This window comes from Rhinoraja longicauda, chromosome 41, assembly GCF_053455715.1.
Source record: "Rhinoraja longicauda isolate Sanriku21f chromosome 41, sRhiLon1.1, whole genome shotgun sequence".
Lineage (NCBI taxonomy): Eukaryota > Metazoa > Chordata > Chondrichthyes > Rajiformes > Arhynchobatidae > Rhinoraja > Rhinoraja longicauda.
The window spans coordinates 6,178,949-6,191,719 of record NC_135993.1 but is presented as its reverse complement, the minus strand read 5'-3'; the positions used below and the strand labels follow the sequence as shown (position 1 = coordinate 6,191,719).

At 49.7% G+C, this 12,771-nt stretch overlaps 1 protein-coding gene across 1 annotated transcript in view; it reads right to left on the bottom strand.

The window, feature by feature from the left end:
• Positions 1 to 356: 356 nt before the first annotated feature.
• Positions 357 to 12,771, bottom strand: part of LOC144611692 (guanine nucleotide-binding protein G(I)/G(S)/G(O) subunit gamma-8-like) — a 15,007-nt gene continuing 2,592 nt past the window's right edge. Inside the window, exons 2-3 of the mRNA XM_078430917.1 lie at positions 3,798 to 3,943; positions 357 to 575 (exon numbers count right to left, since the gene is read on the bottom strand). Of these exons, the coding sequence (XP_078287043.1) occupies positions 450 to 575; positions 3,798 to 3,881 (210 nt within the window). The 5' untranslated portion in view covers positions 3,882 to 3,943 and the 3' untranslated portion in view covers positions 357 to 449. The remainder of the gene's footprint in view (positions 576 to 3,797; positions 3,944 to 12,771) is intronic.

Here is a 12,771-nt window from a genome sequence, read left to right as displayed (position 1 = left end):
GTTCCATCCCGACTACGGGCGCCGTCTGTACGTTCTCCCCGTGACCTGCGTGGGTTTTCTCCGAAGATGTACAGGTTTGTAGGTTAATTGGCTTAGTGTAAAGTATAAATTGTCCTAAGTGTGTGTGTGTGTGTGTGTGTGTAGGATTGTGTTAAGGTGGACAAAGTGTCTACCTTCGATTTTAACCAGCATCTGCAGTTTTTCTCCTGTACGTAGGATAGCGTTAGTGCGCGGGGATCGATGGTTGGCACCGACTCGATGGGCCGAAGGGCCTGTTTCCGCGCTGTGTCTCTAAACTAATTCATCCGACGAGTAATGACAAGTGACAGTGCTGAGTCCAAGCTTTTATTTGTGCGCGCTAATCTTCCATCAGTTGACCAAGCTTACTCTCCGCGAAGCCAGGCGGGGGAGAGAGGGAGGGTGGGGAGGCTGGGGCATGGAGGTCACCCTTAAAGGATGGCACACATGCCCTTGTCTCGAAACGGGTTGGTGGAGTTGGGCACGGGGCTGACCAGAGGGTCTTCCTTGGCATGCTCCTCACAGTAGGCTAGAAGTTCTGCTGCTGCCTTGGAAACCTGCACGGGGGAGGAAGAGGAGAGGAAAGAGGTCACTGATGGAGCCCACCACGAAACCACACGGTCTGAAGAAGGGTCTCGACCCGAAACGTCACCCATTCCTTCCCTCCAGAGGTCCAGCTGAGTTACTCCAGCTTTTTTTGTCCATCGGTGGTTTCAACCAGCATCCTACGCATAAACATTTCCCCACCAGGTGTACAAAATGAATCATAGAGTCATACAGCTCGGAACAGGCCCTTCGGCCCTACTTGCCCATGCTGACCGAGACATCCCATCGGGCAAGAGGTACAGAAGTGTGAAAACGCACACCTCCAGATTCAGGGACAGTCTCTTCCCGGCTGTTATCAGGCAACTGAACCATCCCACCACAACCAGAGAGCAGTGCTGAACTACTATCTACCTCATTGGAGACCCTCGGACTATCCTTGATCGGACTTTACCTTGCACTAAACATTATTCCCTTATCATGTATCTACACTGTGAATGGTTCGATTGTAATCATGCATTGTCTTTCCGCTGGGTGGTTAGCACGCAACAAAAGCTTTTCACTGTACCTCGGTACACGTGACAATAAACTCAACTGAACCGATCGACACTTGTCCCACCTGCCTACGTTTGGCCTCTAAACATTTTTTACCAAATGTCTTTTAAATATCGTGATTGTACCTGCCTTAACCACCGCCTCTGGAAACCCGTTCCATATACCTGCCACCCTCTGTGTGAAAAATAAGTCACTCAGGTTCCTGTTGGGCGTGCAGCGTAGGTTCACCAGGTTAATTCCCGGAATGGCGGGACTGTCGTATGTTGAAAGGCTGGAGCAATTAGGCTTGTATACACTGGAATTTAGAAGGATGAGGGGGGATCTTATTGAAACATATAAGATAATTAGGGGGATTGGACACGTTAGAGGCAGGAAACATGTTCCCAATGTTGGGGGAGTCCAGAACCAGGGGCCACACAGTTTAAGAATAAGGGGTAGGCCATTCAGAACGGAGATGAGGAAGAACTTTTTCAGTCAGAGAGTGGTGAAGGTGTGGAATTCTCTGCCTCAGAAGGCAGTGGAGGCCAGTTCGTTGGATGCTTTCAAGAGGGAGCTGGATAGAGCTCTTAAGGATAGCGGAGTGAGGGGGTATGGGGAGAAAGCAGGAACGGGGTACTGATTGAGAGTGATCAGCCATGATCGCATTGAATGGCGGTGCTGGCTCGAAGGGCTGAATGGCCTACTCCTGCACCTATTGTCTATTGTCTATTGTCTATTGTCTATTAAATCTTTCCCCTCTCACATTAAACCTAAGTTCCCTGGGTAAAAACCTCTGTACATTTCCCCTTTCTATTCCCCCCGTGATCTTATACACCTCTATAAGGTCACCCCTCATCCTGAGTATCTGCCCTCCCCCTCTATAAGGTCACCCCTCATCCTGAGTATCTGCTCTCCCCCTCTATAAGGTCACCCCTCACCCTGAGTATCTGTCCTCCCCCTCTATAAGGTCACCCCTCATCCTCCTGCGCTCCAAGGAATAGAGTCCTAGCCTGGTCAACCCACTCCAATTGATTAGGTCCTCACAACTTTGCAACATCCTGGTAAATCTTCTCAACACTCCTTCCAGCTTAACAACATCTCTCCTTCAACAGGGTGACCAAAACTGAACACAATACTCCAAATGTTTCGTACAACTGCACAAAATAGACACAAAAATGCTGGGGTAACTCAGCGGGTCAGGCAGCATCTCTGGAGAGAAGGAATGGGTGACGTTTCGGGTTGAGACCCTTCTCCAGACAATATCCCAGCTTCTAGACCGATGAAGGCCAATGTGCTGAAAGACTTCTTGACCACCCTCTCTACCCACGACACCACTTTCAAGGAACTGTGTTCCTGCACTCCTAGATCCCCCCTGCTCGACAACACACCTGGAATGACCTGTTTCTGCGCTGTATCTCAAAGGTCCGAAGAAGGGTGGCGATGAGCATTTGGTTTACAGGGCGGTGTTGGAGGCACCAGTTTTCTCTCGGGACTGGACCTTGGCCGTAGCCTGTGTACATTGCCCATCGTGGCACTTGAAACGCTAACGCACTAAAGACCTGCACAGGAGGTGCTGAACAGAGACATAGAATGGGCACGTTGAAATGTTGAAATGGAAATATAACCATCTGGAAATACTCACTGGCTCCTGGTTAGGTACACATTCTTGAGCCTTGCTGTCACCTTAAACACAGCCATGTACTGCCCGAACTAACTGCGAGCGGCAGACTGGTGCAGCGGGTAGAACCACTGCCTCACAGCGCCAGGTATGATCATATCATATCATATATATACAGCCGGAAACAGGCCTTTTCGGCCCACCAAGTCCGTGCCGCCCAGCGATCCCCGTACATTAACACTATCCTACACCCACTAGGGACAATTTTTACATTTACCCAGCCAATTAACCTACATACCTGTACGTCTTTGGAGTGTGGGAGGAAACCGAAGATCTCGGAGAAAACGCACGCAGGTCACGGGGAGAACGTACAAACTCCTTACAGTGCAGCACCCGTAGTCAGGAGCGAACCTGAGTCTCCGGCGCTGCATTCACTGTAAAGCAGCAACTCTACCGCTGCGCTACCGTGCCGCCTGAATGGGTCGACTGGGCTTGTATTCACCCGAGTTTAGAAGGATGAGAGGGGATCTTAGAGAAACATATACAATCCTCAAGGGATTGGACAGACGAGAAGCAGGAAAAATGTTCCCCATGTTGGGGAGTCCAGAACCTGGGGGTCACAGTTTAAGAATAAGGCCATTTAGGACTGAGATGAGGAAAAACTTTTTCACCCAGAGAGTTGTGAATCTGTGGAATTCTCTGCCACAGAAGGCAGTGGAGGCCAATTCGCGATGTTTTCAAGAGAGAGTTAGAATTAGCTCTTAGGGCTAACGGAATCAAGGGGAGAAAGCTGGAACGGGGTACTGATTCTGGATGATCAGCCATGAACATACGGTGGTGCTGAACAGAGACATAGAATGGGCACGTTGAAACGTTGAAATAGAAATATTACCATCTGGAAATACTCACTGGCTCCTGGTTAGATACACATTCCTGAGCCTTACTGTCACCTTAAACACAGCCCCCGGGGCCTAATACGAGACAAGGGTGTTTACGTACGGGACAAACCAATTTAGCCCAAACTATGGGATGTCCCGGCTAATAAGGGACAGTTGGCGACCTTACCACGACGCCGCGGACTCACCTGCATGCGGTCGATGTGGACTTCCAGTTTCAGCTGCTCCACCGACAAGCGGGCCTCGGCAATCTTGGCCGTCAGGTTCGGCATCGTGCAGCGCTCCGCTCCCGAAACACGACGAGGGACACCGTCTCAAAAGGACCTTCGTTCTTCTAGGAAGGAGATGAGGAGGAGTTTCTTTAGTCGGAGGGTGGCGAACCTGGCGGTGAACCTGGTGGCTATATGGCCCTTGTCTCCGTATTAGTAGGGTTGCCAACTTCCCCACTCCCAAATAAGGGACAATGGGTGACGTCACCGCCCGCCCCGCGCCCCACGTGACCTCACCCAGCCAGCGGCCACGTGCTCCCGCTCCACCAATGGCGGCCGCCATTGGTGGAGCGGGAGCGCGTGGCCGCTGGCTGGGTGAGGTCACGTGGGGCGCGGGGCAGTGACGTCACCCATTGTCCCTTATTTGGGGCGGTGACATCACCTAGTGTATGCGTCCATCTAAGAGCAAGTTCTTATCAAAGATACTAGAGGAGCAAGATGGACCACTTCGTCGAAATCGCCTATACTGAAGTGTAGTACGCAAAGGAGCGTGACGTCCGCCATTTTGGTAAGCAAAACCCGCCGTTCGCTCTGCCTCTTGCAGTGTAATCAGTGTTTTGGGGGAACAGTATGTGTGATGATACCATAAAAATGCAGAATATATCTCATCTATCAACTCACAGATTTTTGTTATTTTTCTCTTTAAATGTTTCTGCAAGTTTCTGCCTACTAAAATGGCCGCCTTGGCCTACTACGGTTTTTAGGGTCGAGTGGTCTATCTTGCTCCTCTAGTATCTTCGGTTCCTATGTCAGGTGAAGGTACAGTTCTAGTGCGGGTGTCAAGGGGGTTACGGGGAGAAGGCAGGAGAATGGGGTTAGGAGGGAGAGATAGATCAGCCATGAATGAATGGCAGAGTAGACTTGATGGGCCAAATGGCCTCATTCTACTCCTATTCCTTTGACCTTATCACCTTGTGTGAGGGAGACACAAGGTGATAAGGTCATCTTGTGTGGTGCACCAGTCATTGAAAGTAGGCATGCAGGTGCAGCAGGCAGTGAAGAAAGCGAATGGTATGTTGGCATTCATAGCGAGGGGATTTGAGTATCGGAGCAGGGAGGTTCTGCTGCAGTTGTACAGGGCATTGGTGAGACCACACCTGGAGTATTGCGTACAGTTTTGGTCTCCTAATCTGAGGGAAGACATTCTTGCCATAGAGGGAGTACAGAGAAGGTTCACCAGATTGATTCCTGGGATGGCAGGACTTTCATATGAAGAAAGACTGGATAGACTCGGCTTGTACTCGCTGGAATATAGAAGATTGAGGGGGGATCTTATAGAAACTTACAAAATTCTTAAGGGGTTGGACAGGCTAGGTGCAGGAAGATTGTTCCCGATGTTGGGGAAGTCCAGAACAAGGGGTCACAGTTTAGGGATAAGGGGGAAGTCTTTTAGGACCGAGATGAGAAAGGTTTTTTTCACACAGAGTCGTGAATCTGTGGAATTCTCTGCCACAGAATGTAGTTGAGGCCAGTTCATTGGCTATATTTAAGATGGAGTTAGATGTGGCCCTTGTGGCTAAAGGGATCAGGGGGTATGGAGAGAAGGCAGGTACGGGATACTGAGTTGGATGATCAGCCATGATCATATTGAATGGCGTGCAGGCTCGAAGGGCCGAATGGCCTACTCCTGCACCTATTTTCTATGTTTCTATGTTTCTATGACACAGAGACAAGGAGGTGGAAGGTGTGAAAATGAGACATCAAAGGGGACGACGGTCACGGAAAATGTGGAATAGAAATCAGGGGTTAGGAGGGAGAGATAAATTTAAAAGAACTAGACGATATATCAAAACTAAGAATAATCCTTGGCGAAGGAAATACAGCACATCTTGGCACACAATTCGTAACAGCATGCCACAACCTGAGAGACAGTGAATGACCAACATGTACACATACCCGAATACACAAATTGACACTTATTGACACCAAGAAATTAATATTGACCTGCTAGACTTGCTACCTTTCTGCACTGCTTACAACTACAAGAATGAGTAGCAATCGATAAAAGGCTATAAATGTATTGCGTGTATATATATGTATGTATACATATCGACCCATGCATTGTGTACTTGTATTTATGTTCATGCATTTTAAATATGTATGTTATGTTCTATACTTTGGCAATATAACGATGTATCTTATCATGACAATAAAACGTTTAAATTGAAATTGAAATTGAATTGATCAGCCATGAATGGATGGCGGAGTGGACTTGACGGGCCGAATGGTCACAAGGTCGTAAGGAATAGGAGCGGAATTAGGCCATTCGGCCCATCAAGCGCGGCGACGCAGCGGTAGAGTTGCTGCCTTGCAGCGCCGGAGACCCGGGTTCGATCCCGACTACGGGCGCCGTCTGTACGGAGTTTGTACGTTCTCCCCGTGACCCGCGTGGGTTTTCTCCGAGATCTTCGGTTTCCCCCCACACTCCAAAGACGCCAAGGTCTGTAGGTAAAGTGGCTTGGTGTAGAGTGTCAAATTGTCCCTAATGTGTGTGTGGGATAGTGTTCGTGTGCTGGAATCGCCGGTCGGCTTGGATTCGGTGGGCGCTGTATCTCTAAACTAACCTGGAACTAAACCTCAAGCGCGGGTTGAGTGAGGCATGAGTAAGAATCTCCAGCAAAACAAGGTCACGATGGCTAAAAAAACGATTGGAAGGAATGCTAATAATAACTCACTCCCTGCACCCAAAACACTCCCCAAGACCCCTGTTTAGTGACATTAGACCCTGCCCTGGGAATCTATCGAGCCCAGACACGTTCCCTGTTCATTATCGTACACAGGTTATCTTCTCCCGGGCAACAGCACAAGATATTTGTGCTTAGTTTAGAGGAACAGCGTAGAAACAGGCCCTTCGGCCCACCGGGTCCGCGCCGACCAGCGATCCCCGCACACTAACACTATCCTAGGTATCACAAAATGCTGGAGTAACTCAGCGGGTCAGGCAGCATCTAGGAGAGAGGGAATGGGTGACGTTTCGGGTCGAGACCCTTCTTCAGACTGATCACTATCCTACTATAACACGAGGGACAATTTTTACATTTGCCGAGCCAATTAACCTACATACACGCACGTCTTTGGAGTGTGGGAGGAGACCGAAGATCTCGGAGAAAACCCACGCAGGTCACGGGGAGAACGTACAAACTCCGTACAGACGGCGCCCGTGGTCGGGATGGTACCTGGGTCTCTGGCGCTGTGAGGCCACAACTCTACCGCTGTGCCACCGTGAAGCCCTATCAAGAACAGGGCCTTCCGCCCACAATATCTGTGCTGAACATGATGCCAAGACCAACTCTAATCATTCCTCATATAATTCATATCCCTCCATTCCCTGCATATAGAAACATAGAAAATAGGTGCAGGAGTAGGCCATTCGGCCCTTCAAGCCTGCACCGCCATTCAATATGATCATGGCTGATCATCCAACTCAGTAACCTGTACCTGCCTTCTCTCCATACCCCCTGATCCCTTTAGCCACAAGGGCCACATCTAACTCCCTCTTAAATATAGCCAATGAACTGGCCTCAACTACCTTCTGTGGCAGAGAATTCCACAGACTCACCACTCTGTGTGAAGAAATGTTTTCTCATCTCGGTCCTAAAAGACTTCCCCCTTATCCTTAAGCTGTGACCCCTGGTTCTGGACTTCCCCAACATCGGGAGCAATCTTCCCGCATCTAGCCTCTCTAACCCCTTAAGAATTTTATATGTTTCAATAAGATCCCCCCTCAGTCTTCTAAATTCCAGTGAGTATACTTATCCAAAAGTCTCTTAAAAATGTCACTATCGTATCTTGGCATGTATCTAGTATTCAATGAATAGTTCATCATCGACCATTCCTATAGATTCCAGCCTGGAGCTCACTCCCAGGCATCTGTTACTCCGTTTAGTCCAGTTTAGTTTATTGTCACGTGTACCGAGGTACAGTGAAAAGCTTTTGTTGCGTGCCAACCAGCCAGCGGAAAGACAATACCTGATTACAATCCAGCCATTCACAGTGTACAGATACATAATAAGAGAATAACGTTTAGTGCAAGATAAAGTCCAATCAAAGATAGTCCGAGGGTCACCAATGGTAGTTCAGTTCTTTGGTTGTTGGTAGGGTGGTTCAGTTTCCTGATAACAGCTGGGAAGAAACTTCTAAGTTTAATATTTGCTCCCTCTTTAAACCCTGAAACCTGGATTAGATTCTAGCCACAACCCCAGGGATCTTTAGTTTAGTTTAGTTTAGAGATACAGCGCGGAAACAGGCCCTTCGGCCCACCGAGTCCGCGCCGACCAGCGATCCCCGCACACTAACACTATCCCACACCCACTAGGGACAATTTACATTTACACCAAGCCAATTAACCTACAAACCCGCACGTCTTTGGGGAATCCAGAGATCTCGGCGAAAACCCACGCAGGTCACGGGGAGAACGTGCAAACTCCGTACAGACAGCACCCGTAGTCGTGATCGTGGAAGGCAGCAACTCTACCACTGCGCCACTGTGCCGATCTGTTACTTTATCTTTAAATCCCTGAACCCTGGATTAAATCCCAGATATAACTCACTCCTAGGGATCTTTAAATCCCTGGATCACGGATTAAATTACAGACAGTAACACTTCTGGAATCGATCTTTAAACGCTGGATTAGATTCCAGCCTGCAGCCCATTTCCATGGACCTGGCACTCTATCTTTAAATCCATGAACCATGGATTAGAATCCAACCTGTCCTGCATTCTTGGTTATGAGATTTATTCACAAAATGCTGGAGTAACTCAGCAGGTCAGGAAGCATCTCGGGAGAGAAGGAATGGGTGACGTCTCGACCCGAAACGTCACCCATTCCTTCTCTCCCGAGATGCTTCCTGACCTGCTGAGTTACCCCAGCATTTTGTGAATAAATACCTTCGATTTGTACCAGCACCTGCAGTTATTTTCTTATACTACTTGGGTATGAGATAGTCGATCGTTAAATCCTTTAGCCCTCGATTAGATTCCAGCCTGTAAATGTGTGGCACGGTGGCACCGCGGTAGAGTTGCTGCCTCACAGTGCCAGAGACCCGGGTTCGATCCCGACTACGGGCGCCGTCTGTACGGAGTTTGCACGTTCTCCCCGTGACCTGCGTGGGTTTTCTCCCGGATCTCTCCGGTTTCCTCCCACACTCCAAAGACGTGCAGGTTTGTAGTTAAATAGTCTCTGTATAATTGTAAATTGTCCCTAGTGTGTGTGGGATAGTGTTAGTGTGCGGGGATCGCTGGTCGGTGCGGACCCGGTGGGCCGAAGGGCCTGTTTCCGCGCTGTATCTCTAAACTAAAAAACGAGATCTATTCTATATATAACTCACTACCGAACCATTGCATTATCTCAGTATGTTTAGTTCATTGTCACGTGTACCGAGGTACAGTGAAAAGCTTCTGTTGCGTGCTAACCAGCCAGTGGAAAGACAATACATGATTACAATCGAGCCGTCCACAGTGTGCAGATACATGATAAGGGAATAACGTTTAGTACAAGGTAGAGCCAGCAAAGACCGATCAAGGATAGTCCGAGGGTCACCAAAGAGGTAGATAGTAGTTCAGCACTGCTCTCTGGTTGTGGTAGGGTGGTCAGTTGCCTGATAACAGCCGGGGAGAAAGTGCCCCTGAATCTGGAGGTGTGCGTTTTCACACTTCTGTACCTTTTCGCCTGATGGGAGAGGGGGAGACGTGGAGCATGGATGTCTTTCAGCCTGTAACTTACTTTGGCAGGTCTATGATACAAAAGGTCCCTGTGCTGCCCTGATTAGATTGCAGCCCGATCTAACTGCAGGCACTTTTGGTGGTGCTGATGAGAGAGATTGACTTCAGTTCAGATCTAAAGGCCCCGCTGAGATGCCTCAATGGAGAAGTAATGTGCTGCCCCAGCTGAGAGCCAGTCCCTGGGGGCCGGGGAGGTGGGGAGGGAGCAGGGAGTGTGTTGACAGCCACTTGTTTATTGCTTGGCAGCAGCTGGTGTTCGGCCTGGTGATAAACAGCTGGTTTAGGCTCACACCGGGACGTCGTTAACCCCTTCCCTGCCGGAACACATGGACGCACGGTAGAGTTGCTGCCTTACAGCGAATGCAGCGCCGGAGACCCGGGTTCGATCCCGACCACGGGCGCCGTCTGTACGAAGTTTGCATGTTCTCCCCGTGACCCGCGTGGGTTTTCTCCGAGATCTTCAATTTCCTCCCACACTCCAAAGACGTACAAATATGTAGGTTAATTGGCTTGGTATAAGTGTAAAGTGTCCCTAGTGTGCGTAGGGTAGTGTTAGTGAGTGGGGATCGCTGGTCGGTGCCGACTCGATGGGCCGAAGGGCCTGTTTTCGTGCTGTATCTCTAAACTAAACAAGGAGATAGACACAAAAAGCTGGAGTGACTCAGTGGGACAGGCAGCATCTCTGGAGAGAAGGAATGTCGAGACCCTTCTTCAGACCGAAACTCGAAACGTCACCCATTCCTTCTCTCCGGAGGTGCTGCCTGTCCCGCTGAGTTACTCCAGCTTTTGGTGTCTATCTCCTTGTTTTGTTTAGCTTGGTTTAGGGATACAGCTTGGAAACAGGCCCTTCGGCCCACCGAGTCTGCACCGACCAGCGATTTAAACCAGCTTCGGTTTAAACCAGCATCTTCCTAAACTAAACAAGGAACTGCAGATGTGTCATGGGGTCACTGAGAGTGGAAACACGCCCTTTGACCCAACTTGCCCAACACCTTGGATAAGTGAAATAGTTGCCCCTGAGTCCCTCTTCAACCTCTCCCACTCACCCCAAGCCTGTGCTCTCTAGGTTTTTGTACCCAGGATAAAAAGCCCCTCTTGACCTTTCACATCTCAACAAGGTCACCGAAGAAAAAAATCCCAGTCGAAACAACCTCTCCCTAAAACTCAAGCGAGCAGTAGACAATAGACAATAGACAATAGGTGCAGGAGGTGGCCATTCGGCCCTTCGAGCCATTCAATGTGATCATGGCTGATCATTCTCAATCAGTACCCCGTTCCTGCCTTCTCCCCTCACACCCTGACTCCGCTATCCTTAAGAGCTCTATCTAGCTCTCTCTTGAATGCATTCAGAGAATTGGCCTCCACTGCCTTCTGAGGCAGAGAATTCCACAGATTCACAACTCTCTGACTGAAAAGGTTTTTCCTCATCTCAGTTCTAAATGGCCGACCCCTTATTCTTAAACTGTGGCCCCTTGTTCTGGAGCAAGCCCAGGTCACATCCTGCTGAGTTACTCCAGTTTTTTGTGTCCACCTTCGATTGTATTCAAAGATACTAGAGGAGCAAGATGAACCACTCCGTGTAATTCGTCTAAAGTGAAGTTTGGTACGCAAAGGAGCGTAACGACCGCCATTTTAGTAGGCAAAACCCGCCGTTCGCTCTGCCTCTCGCAGTGTAATCAGTGTTTTGGGGGAACTGTATGTGTGATGATACCATTAAAATGCAGAATATATCTCATCTATCAACTCACAGATTCTTGTTATTTGTCTTTTTAAATGTTTCTGCACGTTTCTGCCTACTAAAATGGCCGCCGTGACGCACTACGGTTTTTAGGGTCAAGTGGCCTATCTTGCTCTGCTCTACTATCTTCGATTGTAATCACATCTAGTCTTTCCGCTGGCTGGTTGGCGCGCAACAAAAAGGTTCCTCCACTGGTTAACTAGTGCAGGTGGAGGTCGGTAAACTAAACAGAACTAAACTCTGCAGCAAAAAAACGTTCCTCACCCCCTCTCCCAAAGGGACCAGCAGTTGGTGGCAGGGGGGTGGTGATCAAACGAAGCGCGCCATCGTTAATTAGTCAGAGCTGAAAGACGAGGGTGATTAAGATGGTTACAGGCACAGAGCTGCTCCCAGGGCAGGGTTCCCCCGCTAATTAAACCTTCCTAACATCTGCTACCCACCAGAGCGCGCGGAGGGGAGCCGCTAAAGATGTACAGCGGCCGCTCGGCTAATTAGAGACCCTTCCCTTGCTGAGAGTCAACCGCCAAATGTCACCTTTGAAGGAACAGGTGGCGGCTGGGAAGAGCGGGGGGAGGGGGCAGGGGGGCGCTGGGAGGGGGTGAGGCTCGGAGGGAGGGAGGGAGGGAGGGAGGGAGGGAGGGAGGGAGGGAGGGAGGGAGGGAGGGAGGGAGGGAGGGAGGGAGGGAGGGAGGGAGGGAGGGAGGGAGGGAGGGAGGGAGGGAGGGAGGGAGGGAGGGAGGGAGGGACGGAGGGAGGGGAGAAGGTCAGGAATTAAGCCGTCAGCTCAGTCTAGTTTTCAATTAGGTGCCTGTTTCTGCCCATCACCCTCCCACTTCACGCTTCTGCCTGGATGTTTCAATGAGAGTGGGAGCTGAGAGGAGGGGGTGGGGAGAGGGTTTACATAACAGTAGGCCATTCGGCCCATCGTTTAACTTCTACCAGTCAGAAGGTCGTGGTTGTATTTGTATCTGCCTCGTCTACACCGCCCTTCAGTTCAGTCTGAGGAAGGGTCTCGACCCGAAACGTCACCCATCCCTTCTCTCCCGAGATGCTGCCTGACCCGCTGAGTTACTCCATCTTTGTGTGTCTACCTGTAGTTTAGTTTAGTTTAGTTTATAGTCACGTGTACCGAGGCACAGTGAGAAGCTTTTGTTGCGTGCTAACCAGCCAGCGGAAAGACAATACATGATTACAATCGAGCCGTGTACAGTGTGTAGATACGTGATAAGGGAATAACGTTTAGTGCAAGGTAAAGCTAGCAAAGTCCGATCAAGGATAGTCCGAGGGTCACCAATGGGGTAGATGGCAGTTCAGCACTGCTCTCTGGTTGTGGTGGGACGGTTCAGTTGCCTGATAACAGCCGGGAAGAAACTGCCCCTGAATCTGGAGGTGTGCGTTTGTTTCCACACTTCGCTCGCTCAATATCTAAAAAC